The sequence below is a fragment of the Podarcis pityusensis genome, assembly GCF_964106645.2.
Source record: "Podarcis pityusensis genome assembly, chromosome: 8".
In the NCBI taxonomy this organism is placed as follows: domain Eukaryota; kingdom Metazoa; phylum Chordata; class Lepidosauria; order Squamata; family Lacertidae; genus Podarcis; species Podarcis pityusensis.
The window spans coordinates 12879837-12898663 of NC_138033.1; the positions used below are offsets into that span (position 1 = coordinate 12879837).

The 18827-nt window shown below is 42.2% G+C and overlaps 1 protein-coding gene across 1 annotated transcript; it reads right to left on the reverse strand.

The window, feature by feature from the left end:
• Positions 1-5913: 5913 nt before the first annotated feature.
• On the reverse strand, positions 5914-15106 carry LOC308484439 (phospholipase A2 inhibitor and Ly6/PLAUR domain-containing protein-like). Its single transcript, XM_081019401.1, has 5 exons — positions 15017-15106; positions 12263-12379; positions 10053-10202; positions 8794-8940; positions 5914-6088 (listed from the first exon to the last, which is right to left on the reverse strand). Exons 1-5 carry the CDS (start codon positions 15063-15065, stop codon positions 5934-5936), a joined length of 618 nt encoding a protein of 205 aa, XP_080875527.1. The 5' UTR covers positions 15066-15106; the 3' UTR covers positions 5914-5933.
• Positions 15107-18827: the final 3721 nt, after the last annotated feature.

The window sequence follows — 18827 nt, forward strand, 5'->3', positions numbered from 1 at the left end:
AAGGATATGAATCTAAGATATGGAAAGGTTGATTTTTTATTTTTTATTTTTTATTTTTTCTGTAAGTGTACTTATTTTTTTTATTCTGTATTTTTCTTGTATTTTTATTTTTGTCTTTTACTTTTGTATTTCTTGTTTTTATGTAATTCCTTTTTCTGAAACTTTAATAAATATTTTATAAAAAAATAAAAATAAAACCACATGTCCTCCATCCCTGCATTGCTCAAATCTCTGCTGTTGTTTAAAATAAAACCTCCTTTCACTTTATTTTTCCCACTCTTCTTGTAGTACTCAAATGCCTCTCTTCCATTCCTCAGCTGCTTCATTTGAGATAGACAAAGGATGTGGAGCCCTCAAATATTCTATAGGACCTTAGCACAATGTATTTACTGCCTGGAACCATGTGCATTCTAATAAGCTTAAACTTACAATAACATACATCATGAGGTGTGTGCACAAATCAGACTGCAGACTAGCAGGGAGGAGGAAACCTGGAAATGGGAGTGATCTGTGTGTAAGGGAGAATTTTTTAAAAAGGATACTGGTAAAAATTGGTCCTATACTTAGTAATCCCTGGAATGAATGACCATTCTAAAAAAGAAAAAAGAAAAAAAAGAAAGGATTTTAGATAATTGGTAAAATGTGTGGTATAGGCAGGTTTCATTTTCATTTATTATGCAAATATATGCTAGTCCTTTTCAGAGCAGACCCACAAAATGAAGTGGCATGGCTGACTTAGACTCATTAATTTCAATGAGGTTTCAGATTTCATCCTTGTTGCCCTTACACAAATGATGATGTTCCTCCCCAAGATTTATTCTCCTAGTTTGCATGGGAGAAACTTAGAATCAGTATGACCATATGTATCTCAAGGAGAAAGCGGGTGTTCTCCTGCCTGAGACACTTATTCACCAAGAGCATCAGATGACTCCTAGGGGTATGGAAGAGAGGACCCTGAATATATTAGAGATTGGGAGGAAGAGAGAATAACACGTAGAAAGGAAGGAGTAGGAAGTACTCAAGCCATAAGGTTCCTGCCTTCGTAACTTGACCCAATAATATTCAGATAACCTCCAATAGACAAGAAGGGAAGACTGAAGAACAGCAGTTGCAGATCTTAGAACCCTCTGAGGTGGATTTGGAAGGTACTGTATTCAAAAGGAATGGATCAAACAGGTATCTCTGCTCTCGACATTTCTCCTGCAGCTGACACAGTGAGAAAATCATGTTGACTATTTTCATTTGAGATCTAAAGCCATGCTGTGACTCGGGATAGACCCTGTTAGTGTGTGACTGTAATCTGTTAAGAACTACAAGGGCAAAGGCCTTCCACAAAGTACTGAGAATTACTAAGGTTCCATGGTAGTTGTTACAGTCATGGTGGTCACCTTTGTTGCTGGTGTCACAAATGTCTTGTGGCACAGATTCTTGTTCCCAAGAGGAGGTTGCGGAGATGCATCATGATGGAGGAATTCAAGGTGGCTTTCAGCACTTCTGTTGGGATTCCGTCCTGTCCTGGGGCTTTACCACATATCTGAGAGTTGATGGCAGTTGTCAGCAAATCAAGGGAGGGAGGTCATTCAGCTCTTCCAAGACAGGTAGGGTCTGGACACTGTCAACCGCTGTGTCAGATGTCGTGTTTCCCCACAAATACAGTTCTTGATAGTGCTCTGCCCATTGCTTTAGTTGCTTGCTGTGGTGTGTGATGCTCTTTCCCAACAGACTTTTCAGTGATGTAGTTTTCCTAACTGTTGGTCCAAAGGCTTTCTTCATGCCTTCATACATTTTGTGAAGCATTTTTGGTGTCAGTAGCGAGTTGAATGCTCTTACACAGCTTTAGCCAATTGTCACTAGGCAACCAGGGCAGATTCCTGCTGTTTGGAAGAACTATGGTGACCCACTGAGAAATTCAGGAGTCAGGAAATAAGAGGATTCTTGTCCCACCTTGGATCAAACCAAGGGCACGTTCAGAATTCAGCATTCTGGTCCCAGAGTGCCTAACCATATTCCTACAAGGCATGTGTGCAATAGCCTTGCTCACATAGGATCTCCAGTAACTAGTAGAAAAAGCTATGGAGTGTAACCCACTAGTGGAGCACAGCCAGGGGCACCAACTTGGGCCCCAGATTATGATGCAATTTGGGTATTATGTGGCTATTATGCCACATAATACCCTTTCTGCATTTAGAAGAACTCAGTTGTTTAGTGTGGCAGCGCCTATACTTTGGAACTCCCTGCCTATTGAGGTCAAGCAGGCTCCTTCACTGCACTCTTTTTGGCAGCTACTAAAAATATTCCTGTTTAGACAAGCCTACCCAGATGCCTAGAAAGTCGAGGTATTTTTAATCTGGCATGTGTGACAGAGACTTACTTGAATGAAGCAGATGGGCCTGTCCTTGCCACTGGTTGTCCACCAAGTTTCTCTTATGCACAGCAACCCAGGTCATGTGGCCGGGGGGGGGGGTATAGTGATTTTTAGGAAGTCATTAGTTTGCACCAGGCATCCTATTGGGAAAACCTAGTTTTCTGAGTGCATGTTCTAGAAACTGGGCAATAGGGGCAGTACAGGATTCCTTTTGTTGTACTGACCTCCCTGCTGCACCAAGGATTCCCTGCCTGAGCTGCTTCAGGTCATGGTGATGTTCTCCTGGAAACACCTAGTTTGGTTGGCCTGGGGGATTTTAACATCCATGCCAGAATGACCTTACAAGGGGCCGCTTGGGACTTCGTGGAAAGAATGGCCTCCATGGGGCTGTCCCTGAATAATTTTGGCCCAACTCAGAGTCGCAGACATGCATTAGACCTGGTGTTTACCTCTATGGATATGGGTGATCTGACACTAAGTAAAAGTGAAACAAAAGAAGTGCCATTGTTGAATCACTTCCTGGCGCAACTGGACTTCTCTGCGACTATTATCCTCTGCAGGGAGGTGAGACTGATTTGGATGGTTTGCCCCCACCACTTAATGGATCCAAATGGTTTCCAGAGAGTGGTAGGGGATGTTTTATTCCATGTTTGTGGCCTTTCAGCTGATTCCCTGGTGGCTCACTGGAATGTGGAGCTAACCAGGGCTATCAACTGTCTCCAGCAGGTTAGGGACAAAGATGAAAGCTGTTTCCTAGTTCTGCTGGATCTCTCAGCGGCCTTTGATACCATCGTCCACAATATCCTTTTGGATCATCACTGGTAAAAGAAGGTAGTATTCTATCCTGACTTCTGTTTAATATAGTTAGGAGCGTCAGTCTTTCTGCCAGTTCTTTCAGTCCTGTACCCTACCATCTCTCATACAAATACAGTCCATTGCTTAGAAAGAAATTTATTGATGAGGGCTGAGCATCCTCTGGGCCCTAAAAAATATGGAGGGTATCAGTTGGGTGAGAGATAAGAATGGGGTTGGCCTGTTTCCTTCAGATGTGTCTCCCATTCCCTGTAACACACATACACACAACCCACACAAAATAACCCCCTCTCCCCCCAACCCCCTGGGTAACAGGATTGCCAGTAGTAATGTGAAAAGGAACTAGTGGTCTTAGTAGACCAAAAACTTAACAACAGTGTGATGCCACAGTAAAAAAGAGCTTACGCTATTCTAGGCTGCATCAATAGAAGAATAGTGTCCTGATTGGGGAAGTAATAATTCCACTCTATTCTGTGTTGGTCAGACCACCTCTGGAGTTCTGTGTCCAGTTCTGGGCACAGCAATTTAAGAAGAGTATTAACAAGTTGGAATATGTGCAGAGGTGGGCGACCCAGATGATTAAGGGTCTGGAAACCAAGCTGTATGAGAAACGGATGAAGGAATTGGGTATGTTTAGCTAGGAAAAGAGGAGACTAATATCTTAAAGGCTGACATATGAAGATGGAGCAAGTTTGTTTCCTCCTGCTCTGGAGGGTAAGACCCAACTCTATGGCTTAAAGTAACAAGAAAGGAGATTCCTACTAGACATCAGGAATAACTTTCTTATGATAAGAGCTGTTTGACAAAACCAATCCTTTTTCCAAATCCTGCCTTTGCCCTACTGTTTTTGGGCATAGACTTGGGCTCTACTCTGCTCCACAGAGAACTAGTAGGCTTCTTTCAGTCTGCAGCATGATTAGCTATACAGTGGAATCTCGGCTCCCAAACTTAATCCGTTCTGGGATTCTGTTCGACTCCCGAAATTGTTCAGAAACCAAGGCACAGCTTCAGATTGGCTGTAGAAGCTTCCTGCAGCCAATCGGAAGCCACAGCAGATGTTTGGCTTCCAAAGAACATTTGAAAACTGGAACAATCACTTCCAGTTTTCAATTGTTGGGAAGCCGGAATGTTCAGCCCCCAAGGCATTCGGGGGATGAGGTTCCACAGTAATCTGGAAGAACCAGACTGAAATATGCCTGGACATGTGGGAAATAATATTACAGATACAGCAATGTCTGGGTGTCTCGCCAGACACAGGAAGGCAATTAGATGCATAATGAATAGAGAAATCTTCCATGAAACATGTTCCACTCTCTTTAACTATGTTAATGACCAAAATCAAAACCTTGTCACATCAACTGATCATTATTCTCAGTGGAGAGTTTATGTTAAGTGATATGTTTGAACACTGAATGTGTAAGTTGATATCTAAAGTCAACAGACAGAACAAACACCATTAGGTGTACTGCTGGATAAGTGTTTAATTGTTCTTATATTTGCATTTGCATGGTGTGTGTTTTTTTAAACCCAATAAAAACAGCTTTTTAAAAAAGAGTTGTTTGACTCCCATGAGAGGTATTGGACACTCCTTCCATGGAGGTTTGTAAGCAGAGGTAGGATAGCCATGGATATAATGGATGCTTTAGTTGAGATTCCTGCATTGCAGGTGGTTGGATTAGTGACGCTTGGGAACCCTTCCAACTCTAAGATTCTATGGGTCTATGATTCTACATATTTGAAAATGTGTTTGGTTTTGTTGTTGTTCTTCATCCTCAGCTCATCCTCAGCTCAGTCTTAATTTTTCACTTCATGGTAGTAATCCGTATCTGGTTAAGACAAGCCTTTTTAGTCATTTTCCCATAAAATATTTTCAGTGTTTCATGATAACCATTCGGATAATAATAATAATAATAATAATAATAATAATAATAATAATAATTTATTTATACCCCGCCACTCTGGGCAGCTTCCAACAAAACTCTAAAATGCAATAACCTATTAAACGTTAAAAGCTTCCCTAAACAGGGCTGCCTTCAGATGTCTTCTAAAAGTTTGGTAGTTATTTTTCTCTTTGACATCTGGTGGGAGGGCGTTCCATAGGATGGGTGCCACTACTGAGAAGGCTCTCTGCCTGGTTACCAGTAACTTGGCTTCTCATAGCGAGGGAACCACCAGAAGGCCCTCGGCATTGGACCTCAGTGTCCACACACTTACCATTTCTCCCTGGATTGCCATTTGCTCTGATTCAGCTTTAAAGAGCAGGTTTTCAGGGAGAAAGCTGTGGAGCAAGGAAAAATATGTTTGGGCATGGAGTTTTAATGCACGGATTGTTTCTGGATAGCAAACCAGCTCTTTATAGGTTCCATTTTCATTTCATCCATCCCAGATACCCACCAATAATGGAGAAAGCATTAGCAAGAGGTCCTGTCTAGTGTTTCCTGAAATACTTTTTCCCTAACTGCTGCCATTTAATGGAACTCCCATCAGAAGTGGTAATATGTCCCTTTAGTTTATTAAATTGTGAGCTTTATTAAGTTGCAGGCTTACTGTATTTATTTGAAAGTTATAGACTTGAGAACCAACATTTCATATGCCATAATCATTTATTTTCTTATCATAATGATCACATTGGAAATTTAACTGATTTAAATTTTACACCATAGCTTTTTGGAGCTAGAACCCAGAACCCCAACACCAAGAGGATAAAAGAAGCCCAGGGGTCCTGAGGCCTGGCTGTGACCACTAGGCTTCAAACTTATGAAGCATTAGAACAATTCTCTTTTCTGGCAGTGACAATACTGTTACCAATACGGACTATATTTCCGAAACCTTTCTTTTGCTTTTCCTTTATGGCACAAAAATCTTTGGTTGCACATCCATGGAAAAAGAATCTATCCCCCTTATTAAAACCTGAAGAAGAAGAAAGAAAGAAATGTTCACATTAGTGCTTTTCCAGGGCCTTTGAGATTGTGGTTGTGTTAGTGAATGTGAATTTTAATAATTCATTTTTATAAAATATACAGCTGAAAAATCTGCAGAAATCCCATAAACACATCTAAAATTTGGAATACAATGTTCATGCAGCCACTGATGAATGACATGATAACAATGAGGAGGCAGGGGAGGGGAAGGAAAATTGAGAAGCCGAGGAGGCTCAAGCATAGAAGGAAGGCCTGGCATCTGAAGAGGAGGAGGAGGAAGAAGAAGAGGAGGTTGAGGGGAGTAAGTAGGATCGTGATGTTGGATGCCTCAGGATTCCAACCAAATCACAGCTGACATTGTGCATTTGCTACCCGCCCCCCCTTGTTGTTGTTTTTTTTTGGGGGGGAGTAGAAATTATATAAGGGACACAGGTGGCGATATGGGTTAAACCACAGAGCCTAGGACTTGCCGATCAGAAGGTCGGCGGTTCGAATCCCTGTGACGGGGTGAGCTCCCGTTGCTTGGTCCCTGCTCCTGCCAACCTAGCAGTTCGAAAGCACCTCAAAGTGCAAGTAGATGAATAGGAACCGCTCCGGCGGGAAGGTAAACGGCGTTTCCGTGCGCTGCTCTGGTTCGCCAGAAGCGGCGTAGTCATGCTGGCCACATGACCCGGAAGCTGTCTGCGGACAAACGCCGGCTCCCTTGGCCCATAGAGCGATATGAGCGCCGCAACCCCAGAGTCGGTCACGACTGGACCTAATGGTCAGGGGTCCCTTTACCTTTACCTTAGAAATTATATGGACCACCCCATTTGCTTAGATGATTGCTGCCTGCCAGCTGCTGGTTTCATTCCAGGGATGAGCATCATTTGATTGTCAAAAAAGTAAGGATTTCCTAAGTATGGTGTGTTGGGATGGATAAGAAAGAGGAAGCAAGGTGTTTAGAGGTAGTCATTGTCTTTTGGTATCCAGGCGTTAAGGAAAGGAGGGGGATATATGTGTGTATGTGGACATATGTGGTCTGTGTGTTTTTGTGAAAAAGAGAAGCAAAAACAGTGTGGCTGTATGTATGCATGAGTGTCTTGGTGATAGGTGTCTCTACATCTTTGTAAAGGAGAGAGAGATAAACAGAGAGGTATGTATATATGCATGTATGCCTGTGAGGGAGAGACATCTTTTTAGAAAAGAAGGATAGAATATTAATGTGCATTTGGGAGGAAGAGGGAGAGGTGTTTGTGAAAGAGTGACAAAAAGCTAAGGGGGTGGAGTGTACCAATCATGGTTTCCTTGAGATGGGGGAGCAAAGTGAAGTGTACTAAGTAAGACCAGATCAATGAAGTGGGTGGGTTAATGATTGGGGTGTGTGAAAACAGAGGTCACCAGTAAGGGGGAGGAAATGAGGGAGGAATGGGAATGTGGGGTGTACAAAGGATAATAAATCATGGAGTAGGGTTAAGGAGCATGTAGGAAAGGGTGAAGTGGAGGGAGTAGCATCCCAAATAGCAGAGGAATCATAGAAAGGGGTCTACCCCTTCAGAAATCAGGGAAAGAGGGAGGGACAGGGAAAGAGAGAGAAGGAGGAGTCACGTGGGGTGGAAAAGCATAATGGAAGAGGGAAATGCACTCTTCAAATGTTTGTAAGAGGTGTGAGAGACTTTCAAAATGTTTTGGATGGGAGTGGGGTGGTGAGTGTAACAAACAGGGGGATATGCCACTTGTCCTGAATAAAAAAGTATGACTATAAAGAAACACTTTCAGATGACACCCAATGTCCGTAGAACTTGAAAGGCCACAGAGAGTACATTTGAGGGCTGAGGTGTTACCCCTAAGTAGATCCGACCTTCTCAGTTTCAGGATGTGGGTGGACCAGAAGGGGAACTTTCACAGGTGACCTCAACAGATGAGTAGGCTTATGTGGGAGAAGGCAGTCCTTGAGACGCCCAATTCCCAAGATATGTGGCACATTTAACTATGTGACACCAGTACTTTGAAGGGAACCTAGATAGTCCTGAGGGTTTCTCAGACTGTTTTGGAACTGGTTTCTGTTTTCAAGAAACTATCTGTATAAAACTTCAAATAGATTTGGAGCTAATTGCAAGCATTTTGCCCCAATCAGTTTCTGCCATTTTGCTTGCTGTTAACAGAGAGATGTGGTCTGGGGAGAGTTTCAAGGTAGAGTTAGAGAGGCCTGAATATTCCCTCTACTGGTGTAAGCAAGTGAGATAAGGTGTAAGCAAGTGACATAAGGTGATGGGCTCTTCCTCCATGTGACACTTTCCCCAGGCAGTATCTTTTTCTCCAACACATTCTCTCTTCCATCCTCCATCACATTAATTCTGAAATCTGGTTGTGGGCAAAGTCTGTGCCAAGGATAGCTAACCAGGAGCAGAGCCCACTGGTGCCTTCTGCCAAATGTACAAAAGCATGCATCCACAGGAGATATCAGAGGAAGTGGGGGAAGAGACAGAGGGGCTTCTTTCTCTCTCTCATTTATATTAGAGACTGATATACTAAGTGCATTGACATGTAAAAGAAACTTTGATTATTGTTTTTAAAAACAGATTCAAAAAAGAAGAAAAGCTTGCTTCTTACTTTTCTGGCAACATAAAATGTGGACAGGGGAAAATAAAGGGGTCAGCATGGTTTTCTAAGGTAATTTGCAGGCTTTGTTTCCTGGTTCAGTAGCAATCTTACCTTCCATAAGAGCTCCCTCAAAACGAACACACTGATTTTCATTCCCAAGACAGTTGACGGTCTTATCACTCGTACAATTCTGAAATTTGGCAGTGAAGCAGGCTGGGCACTGCATACCATTCGGTGTAAGAGCATTGTGATCTGGAACTGCCAAAATCAAATCTATAGTCAGTATGTGTAATGGTTTTATCTGTCTTTATATCTACAATCTCTGCCATCACATATACATTTATTATCTCATTTGCTTTTTATGTACTGCTAAAAGGTCTTTCCCTTTAAAGGTCTTTACAGGGCAATGCTCGTCTGGAAGATAACTCCAATAATATATGCTTGCAACTAATTTTGGGTGCATTCATTATTGTATTTTCAAACTTTTCATCTTGTGTTTTTAGGGATAAGCTCCAGAAGAAGGCTGCTGGTGGTGGAGGGATTGTGGTGTTGCTACAGCAGAGTGATGAGAGCTGGCTAAGCACACAAGAGGGCTGAATTAAGCCTCCATCTTCACACATGAAGATAATGATACTTTTTATCACCTTCCCCAAAAGATAGGTGTTAAGTATCTTCTATGGGTTAAAATTGAAGTTTGTCTATGGGAAGATGTTGAAAAACCTTAAACTGCTACATTAAATTCAAAAGAACACACACACATGGACAAACACACACTCCTATATACAGTTGTACCTCGTTTTGTGGCTAGGATCCGTTCTGGAGCCCCGGCTGCTAGCCAAAAAATACACAGGGCAAAGCGATGTGTCTGTGAACACATGAGGAGAAGTTTGCACTTCTGCGCATGCACGAAGCGCCATTTAGTGCTTCCGCGCATGCACGAGCTGCAAACATGGAAGTAACCCATTCCAGTACTTCTGGGTTTGCCGCGGACGTTCGCCGGAATGGGAGCTAGACAAGGCGGACATTCACGGAGGTATTAGTGTATACACAAAGAGAGTTGTGCATTGACCCTCTTTGGAGGGCAGGAAGGAGGAAAGGACCTTCTTCAAAAGGGATCCTCCCAGAATGGTCCTCCTTTTCAGTGTTTCTCCTTCTCACTCATGGCAGCCTCTGCTTCCTGTCTGCCTGACAACTCATCCCCAGAAAGCTCTGCACTGCTCAGCCCTAGATCTAGCCATCTGAGGCTGTCTCAACCCCAGTTGAATGAGACTAAGATCCCTCAAAAGATGCCCAGTTTGGGTTGCGCCTTGGCTGAATCTGGAGCACAACTATAATATGTAGGATATTTTTAAAAAGATGTAGACACTTACTTGTGAGAGTTTCATTGTTGCACAGGTCACTGCTGCAGCAGTGGATCGTCATGTCAAGGAATTTACCCCGAGTTGAAGTGAAGCTGTAATGGCCCGAATGGCACACTTCAGATGCGGCACATCCATAGAAAACTTCCTCTCTATTAGCAACTGTGAAAGAGAATTTTATAAGAAATGCCTAGAACTGGGGCAAAAAATGCTGGTCTATTAACTCCAAATGTAGTTTATTTGTAATGTTTCCCATATTCTTAACTGGCTGAATGGGGGAAATTTCAGACTAACCATATTGAGCCACTACTTTTTGGGGATTTGTTTATCTTGAAGCATTTTTAAAATGGAACTATTCCATTTAAACTTGTAAAAAACATTTCATTTGAAATAATGCAGAACTTCCTTTCAGAATTCTGCAGACTGCATTCTGATATAGCCTACAAACTTGAAAACAGTTTGCAGTGTTTTCTACTGCTTAAAAACAGTAACAGAGTGGTGGAATTGTAAATTAATTTAAAAGTATTGGGAAATGATTTATAATAAATTGGAAAAAAAATGTTTAAGATAACTTTTGTGAAAAATCCAGAAGCCTTTTTACTAGGCATTTCAGGTCAAGATTTGCCAAAAGAGAAGAAAAAGCTTTTCATGTATGCTACAACTGTGGCCACGATATTGCTAGCACAAAGATGGAAAAGTGTTGAAATACCAACCAAAGAAGAATGACAAAGAAAATGGACGGAATATGCTGGGATGGCAAATTAATGGAAAGACTTCGAGACAAGGACAATAGAGATTTTAAGAAAGACTGAGAACCATTCATGTCATATTTACAGAATCAATGCAAAGAAATGGACTTACTTGCAGGGTTTGATTAAACACTTGCAATTAACAAAATAAATGTAAGATGAGCATGTTTAAGTGATAAGAGAGTAATAATAATATTTTTTTTAAAAAATAGAGAATAGAAACAACCAATAAGCAGGGAGAGATAATATGCCAAAAAAAAAAAAAAAATATAGAGGAAGCTCAGGGAAGTTGTGGAGGGGAGGGGGAAATTGGGGAGTGGTATTTTTGTTATATGTGATGATATTTAATGCTAAAAATGTAAAATTTTAATAATATATTTTTTTTTAAAAAAAACAGTAATAGAGTGGTGCTCCGCTGAACTCATATTGCCCAGTTCAGCAATCTCAGCAGTGTGCTTGCATCACACTGACCTCTGTCTCGTTGCCCTTCCCCCTCTACCTCCAAGGATGCAGCAGTGATGTGGGCAATGGAAGGTCAGGTGAGCACCATTGACCCATCCAACCAAATGGTACGGTTTAGTAGCATATATCTGCATATCACAGGTCAGGGGTTCCTTGGGCTTCAGACTGTCTTCACAATGTCTTTCCAGAGATGTCATGAAAGAAGATGTATGGTGGTATTTCCTTGAAATCTGACTTACCCTGACCTCGGCAATTAGCTGATAATGACTTGTGAGTGAGTGGGGAATCTCTGAGCAGAATAAGATATGTGACAAATCTTCCAAAATATGTTAGTTAGAGGGTTGCAAGAAGCAGGCATGGGCTTGCTATGGTAGCCACCCTGGCACCAAATTCCATCCAGCTTGGATAGCAGGGAAAGCAGAAACAGCAGAACCTAAAAATGTTGCCTGCCTTGAGAGAGAGCATGCATCCATTAATTAAGTTAATACCTTGCTATATGCTTTAGAAAGCACTGCAAATAACAAGGCCAGTGGAAGTGATAGTATTCCAGCTGAACTATTTAAAATTTTAAAAGATGATGCTGTTAAGGTGCTACACTCACTATGCCAGCAAGTTTGGAAAACTCAGCAGTGGCCAGAGGATTGGAGAAGATCAGTCTACATCCCAATCCCAAAGAAGGGCAGTGCCAAAGAATGCTCCAACTACCACACAATTGCACTCATTTCACACACTAGCAAGGTTATGCTTAAAATTCTACAACGAAGGCTCAAGCAGTATGTGGACCGAGAACTGCCAGAAGTGCAAGCTGGATTTAGAAGAAGCAGAGGAACCAGAGACCAAATTGCAGACATGCACTGGATTATGGAGAAAGCTAGAGAGTTCCAGAAAGACATCTACTTCTGCTTCATTGACTATGCAAAAGCCTTTGACTGTGTCGACCACAGCAAACTATGGCAAGTTCTTAAAGAAATGGGAGTGCCTGATCACCTCATCAAGATAGGTTAGACTTACCTGAATTTGTGTTCAAAACACCGGCAACACAGAGATTCTGTCCAGGTTTACATTCCGAAACATTTTCGGCTGAGAGTTCAGTAGTGTTGACCGCAGAGATGCATTTCAGTGGTACAACTACAGGCAGGAGAGAAATATTAATGCAAAGCTGTTTCTTTCTTTCTTTTTCTTTCTTTCTTTCTTTCTTTCTTTCTTTCTTTCTTTCTTTTTGGTGTTTGTAGTTTTGTGAATAATTCACAGAGAAGAGGAGATTGCAGATCCAAACTTTTATGAAACATGAAAAATCATTATACAGTGGTACCTCGGGTTACATATGCTTCAGGTTACATACTGTCAGAGCTGCCCTAGGTCCCAGCTCACAAAGGACCAACGCCAGTCCGTGGTTATATACAAAAGTCTTTATTGAAGTTCAGTTTGTCTTTCACATCAGCAGCGTGCAGCTCTACGTCTGAGACTCTAGACCGCTGAAGCTCCGTCTGAGTCTCCTCCCCCCATACACCAGTTTAAGACCCTAGCCTTGCTCCACCTCTTCCTTTGCTCTTTCCTCCGCTGGGTCCGCCTGTCAGCTGGGGTTTCTCCCTTCCTAGACTCTTCTGACACTGAGTCCCCTGAGTCTTCCCCCTGCCTCCGGCGGGCTTTAGGACCTGGTTCCCCATCCGGGCTTTCTGCTGTCCCGCGCGCCTGTACATTTGAACTTGGCGCGCGCGCCCAGCCGGCAACCTTCCTCCTGACCGTTTCACTGCTCCTGTCACTGCTTCCCCCTTCGGGGGGGCTAGCTGGACCTGACACCTGGGACTCTTCCCCCCCACTCTGCTCTGGTGGGGAAGCTGGTCCTGATCTCCAGCTGCTGCTTTGGGAGTCCCCGCTGGCCCCCTGTTTCTGGTGTGTCCCCCCTGGGACCCCCCTCGCCCTGACCATCAGCGCCTCCTTCTGGGAATCTTCTGATTCGCTGGAGAAGCTCATGGAATCTCTCGGGTCACTGTCATACTCCCCTATGCTGCCCTCAGATCCTTCCCCTTCGCTCTCCATCTCCTCTCTCCCCTGTGCCTCTGTCCCTGAGCCCCTGACACATACGCTTCGAGTTACAGACTCCGCTAACCCAGAAATCGTACCTTGGGTTAAGAACTTTGCTTCAGGATGAGAACAGAAATCGTGCACTGGCGGTGCAGCGGCAGCAGGAGGCCCCATTAGCTAAAGTGGTGCTTCAGGTTAAGAACAGTTTCAGGTTAAGAACGGACCCCCGGAACGAATTAAGTACTTAACCCGAGGTACCACTGTACAAGTATGTTAAATATGTTTAATTAACAGGGATCCAATAAACCTTTTGAATAATGTTTCATTTTAGTAAAATAAAATAAGGTAAACACTCATTAATTAGTGCTGTTGAAGTCATTAGCTAGAAGTAATAAGTTTTACTAATTCCTAGGTGTGGTGGAGTGCTCAATCCTCTCCTGTCTACCACCAATTTTCCTCCCACTGGATCTCTCAAGTAAATACTCCACTTCTTTGAGTCTTACACAATTCTTACACAACCATTTATTATTCGGTGAAAGTTTAAAAAGATTCATTTTGGTCCTTTTCCATAACACTAAAATTCTTGAACATCCATTGAAACTATGCCCATGCTATGCATAATTTTATCAATGTTGTTGTTGTTGTTGTTGTTGTTGTTACTACTAATGCTATTATTATTATACCCCACTCATCAGCCACTCTGGGCAGCTCACAGCATATAAAAATACTAAAAAATCAAGCATTTAAAACTTCCCATTACAGGGCTGCCTTCAGAACGTTTAAAGGGACTCACTTTGGTCCTTCTTAATATAACACTAGAACTCTTGATCATCCAATGAACCTGAAAGATTGCAGACAGACAAAGAAAACTACTTAGCCCATGCTATTCTGAATTTATCAATGTCTTTTATAAACTCTACCCACCTCCAATCCAGGCTAACACACTTAAAGAAGAATAGGAAAAGGACCTGCCACAATTGCTATATATAGTGATGAATTGAGGGAATTGCATTATTCAAGAGCTGTGGATGCAGAGATTAGATATGAAAGGAAGGCTTCCCTTTCTAGTGAATACTTGCTGCAGTGAGACATCAAAAGAGAAAAAAACAATAAAAAAACACTCTAATGCAACAAAGGCAGCCTCTATAACACCCCATACTGGAAATCCTCAGGGATGATATACAGAAGTAACATCATCCCAAGGGCTTTAGAGGAGTTACTTAAAGGTTGTTGAGCACCAAATGGATGACAACGAAAGAAAACACACCAGAGTAAATTTAAGGAACTGCAGAAAGTGGGGGGAGGAAGTCAAGTTTTGAAATGTTAAAATGACTGTAAAATTATTGAAATGTATAAACCTGAAAATCATAATTTTTTTTAAAAAAAGAAAACACACCAGAGTGCCCAGTCTGCAGTGCTCACAAAACAGTGGGAAAGGGGAGGAAAGGGCCAAAGAAATGAAAGAAAATGGAAGATTTCCTTTGGAACAAAGTAAACACAATTCCACATGTTCTATATTAGAGATAGTATAGCCCTGGCTCTCCACTTTGAAACTGTACCTTACTAGGAGACTTTTCCACTCTGCTAAATGTATAATCAGTGGTCTCTGATCACTATTCTCTTTAGGTATGCTATACTCTGCTCCTTTTCCAGTGATGATCCTCCGAGGTTCTCTTCTTCACCCTTCACAGCACATTCTGAGATGATAAAAAGAATTCTGGTTATCTGCTTTCAACTCACCTGGAGAGAGCATTGCCCAGAAAAGGCATGTGCTCAGGACTGCCTTCATAGTGCTGGAATAAGCAAGAGTCCGGAACGACTTGGATAGGAGTTGGACCATCAAAGGCAACTGATGCAGAAAAGAGCCATTTCAGAGCAATTTAAATGAGAAGGAAAGGGGCCTGAGGGCAACACTTCGGGAAAATTTGTTTCTTGGGCAGTGAGATGTAGTGACTGAGTGTACCAGAATGGGTGATGCCAGATTACAAAGTTTGTTAATTAATTGAAAATAAATTACTTTGTATAAATGGATTAATTTTGCCAGACCCTTAGGGCAGCACCTGGGCAGAACTTGTTTGATGAGGCAGAAGAATGGATGCACATGGAGACTTTTCCCCTCATCATTCCCATAATACCATGCCTGATTTAAAAATTCAACATTGCAAAAGGTTATATCTCAAAGGGTCCAGCCAAATGTACAGCTATTTGAAGTACTTTTATTAGATTAAGGTCAAAGGGGGAAAGGACTGCTGTCTGCTGTGTATGCAAAATTAGGATTTCCGCCCCCCCCCCCACTGGTCCATTATTAAGCCTTAAACTTACATGGGAGAAAGACCTTCACATAGAAATAAAGGATTCTAAATGGTATGAGCTATGGTCATCTAAACCATGTAGAACAACCTCCTTTTATAGCAGAGAGCATTCTAAAAAAATCCTGCATAGATGGCATTGCACACCAATGCAAACTCCCCATATGAAGTCACAGAACTGCTGAAGGAGTATGGGAAAAGAGTAAACTTTTTCTGCCTATGGTGGGATGGCCCACATTTATTCAAATTCTGTAGAATGGTGGGGGGCGTTGTTTGTTTTTAAAAAGACCAAAATATCCACTGTCACCGCAACTTTTTATACTAAAATTATGAGGTGACCATTTGAAAGATTTCTACTCTCTGGAACTCTTGACATGGATGTTGGTGGCAGCCAGAACCTCAATTGCCCCAATATGGAAATTTTACATATTGGATTTATGGATGATGTGGAGTTCAGTATTGGCTGAAAACAATAAATGACCTGTTGCCAAAGGCTGGGAGGACCCTGAAAATTTCTGGACTGCTGGGTGGGTTGTTATCTTATATACAACAAATACAGGTGCCCATCCATGCCCATACATCGTGTCCATGGTAAAAAAAAAAGACACATGGCTTTTGTAATGTTCTTAAGTACTTTACCAACTAAATATTAAGTCTCTCCTAGATATACTGTGCTGCTTTTTTTGTACGTCTTTTACTTCAATAACATTAAAAAAATATTCATACAGGAAGAAGTGTGTTTGTCACCTTGAGCTCCTTGCATAAAAACTGGGTTATGGGGCATACAATGTGTGACTTAAATATTGTCTCATCTTCACAGTACAATGGGTGTAAGCGCAGTGGAAGAAACAGGCAGAACGTTCCAGAGAATGATTTCATCAACCCTCAGTAATGACCTTGGAGCCCTACTGAAATACCAAAACATATATAATGTATTTTTCAGAAACACACAGTGATTTTGACAGATAGTACACGTCTTCGATACCCAGCTTGGCATCAGGGCCAAATGAGCCTCAGGGCAATATCTAGGAACAACTGCTTCAGTATAGCATAGGAATGGATACAAACAGAGACTTGTGTTTACCAGCTCTCTGCTTCCCAGAGTCTTAACTTGTATCCCCATATTTGGGCTGCTCTGGATGCTCCCTGTTATCCTTACTGTCAGAACTGCCATTCAGTGTGTCAATTCATGTCTAAGTTGCAGGGAGTTGGGCTAGGTGATCCTCTGAGTCTCTTCCTACTCTACATTTCTATAATTCAGTCTTGGAGCAGTTTAAAAGCATCATGTGATATGCTAGGAAACATGCCAAAAATGAAATATAGGATATCAAAGAAAAGAATAAATGTTGAGCGAGAAAGCTTTCCCATGTGGTGATGCTGTAAATCAAAGGAAATCATAATCCCTGACCTTTCAGTCTTAGCTCCTGACAACTCTTCTTCTGAACCCTCACACTGGGCTAAATGATGCTTGCTTGTTGCTGGCCATTGTTGCTGGCCATTGTTTTCTGGATCATGGACAACTCCAAGAGAACAACTTGCACAGCTGAAGGTTGGTGCTAATCTGAGGCCTTCTGTTGTTGCATCTTTTTTTAACCCTCCTCAGTACCTCCCATCATGCCTAAAGGTGATGGCTCCCCATTTGTGGAGTCCTATCCCCACTGGGCCTTGGGATGCCACTGGTGTTCTGGGCCTTGCATTCTGACCCTTCTTCCCACATCCCTTCCTGTTGTACTAAGCCAGCAGCACCAGATTTTCCTACTTGTGGACATCCTTAGGCAGGCAGGGTGAAGGTTGTAGGGCCACTGGACAAGCATGGTGGGATGACATAGGTGAACTGAGCATGCAAAAGGCATCTCTGAGCTTCTTCAGTGTTTTTCTCGCCAGCTAACTCCCTTGCCCAGACTCGATGCAAGCCAGCTGCACCAATTCCTGCCCACTCCTTCTTCCTATTTCTCTCTGTCTCATCCCCATTATTCTTATCTATCTGTTCTGGAACAAGAACAACAAAGGCATACACAAATCCCCCTTTCCCAAATTTCTGCTTAGGCAGTAATAAATGGTATTATAACATAGTGGAGGCCTTTCCATATGGAATAGCTGTGTATTTTACTTCCACATAGGAAATTTAACTTTCTTCCTTAACCTTATTTCCCTATACCCTGGCTGTCCGCTTCACTGCCTTTGGCGCATCCCACCGCTGGGCTACACTAATGGCCTTTGGGATAATCTTCAGCTGAGCCAACAACGTCTTCCTCAACTGCTGTTTTGCACATTACCTGGTGTCTTCCACTTGACTGGAAGTGGAAGTGACTAAGAGTGGCTGAGAGTATGGCCTTGTTTGTGTAGTTTGTGGAGACAGCTGGCTCTATGCTGTGTGGGTGCTTTATTATCACCAGTTATTCTCTTAGACACTAGTGCTTCAGCTTTTAAGGTCTCTAGTCATCCCTTTCCCTCTCTGGGAAGGTGATCACCTCTATGACAGGAGAATCAGTTTTACTGGCTGAAGCTTCCTGTGCATCTATGCAATATCAAGCCAAAGTGGTTTAAGAGTTCTCTTAGATTTTGAAGTCATTTTACCTGCAGCTCACTCTATTGCTAAAGTCTTACCATAAAGAATCTCATATCCAAACTTTCCTCCTCAAAAAAGAAATCTTTTCATGAAGAATTTTATGGGTGATTTCCATGTAGGTGACATCCTGGTTTTGTCCTTGCCTTTTTGCCCGCAGATGCTTTCTTTGTTGTCTTTACCATTTGAATTGTAATAAATTACATAGAAAAATAATTTTGAGAAGTGTCTGGCAACAGTTAATGAAATCAGAGATGAATATTTCAGCCAATTTCAACACTATGCTTTGTATTTCACTTTGTTCCTTTGAGTCTTCTTGGCGAACACACAATGCCCATCCCAGAGCTCAATGATCCTTTTGTTCCCAAGTGTAGCATGTGGCAAGAATTCTTGGCCTATAAATCTATCCATGTAAGCCTCTACCTGCATCAGTTCTCTGGCCTATCTCTGAGTTTCATAATCTATAGAAAATGATGAAGGCACTTCTAAGCTCATGCCTTCTCTTAGTGCTGCTCTCTCCAAGTAAGTAGAAACCAGTAGAATTGGATTCTTTTTATCATCTTTAGAGGACACTGGAAATGCTTGCTCCTTGGATGGTAATGTGAGTGAGGACAGGAGATGAATGCAATAGAGAGCAAGGACTGCTGGGTTACAAGGGGATGTAGGGGAGAGTCAA

Coding starts and splice junctions, on each gene's coding strand:
- LOC308484439 (XM_081019401.1), bottom strand. CDS start 15,065: ATGAAGGCAGTCCTGAGCACATGCCTTTTCTGGGCAATGCTCTCTCCA. Junction 10,203..12,262: donor TGTTTTGAACACAAATTCAG/GTAAGTCTAACC, acceptor TCTCTTTCACAG/TTGCTAATAGAGAGGAAGTT. Junction 6,089..8,793: donor TGAGGGAGCTCTTATGGAAG/GTAAGATTGCTA, acceptor CTTCTTCTTCAG/GTTTTAATAAGGGGGATAGA.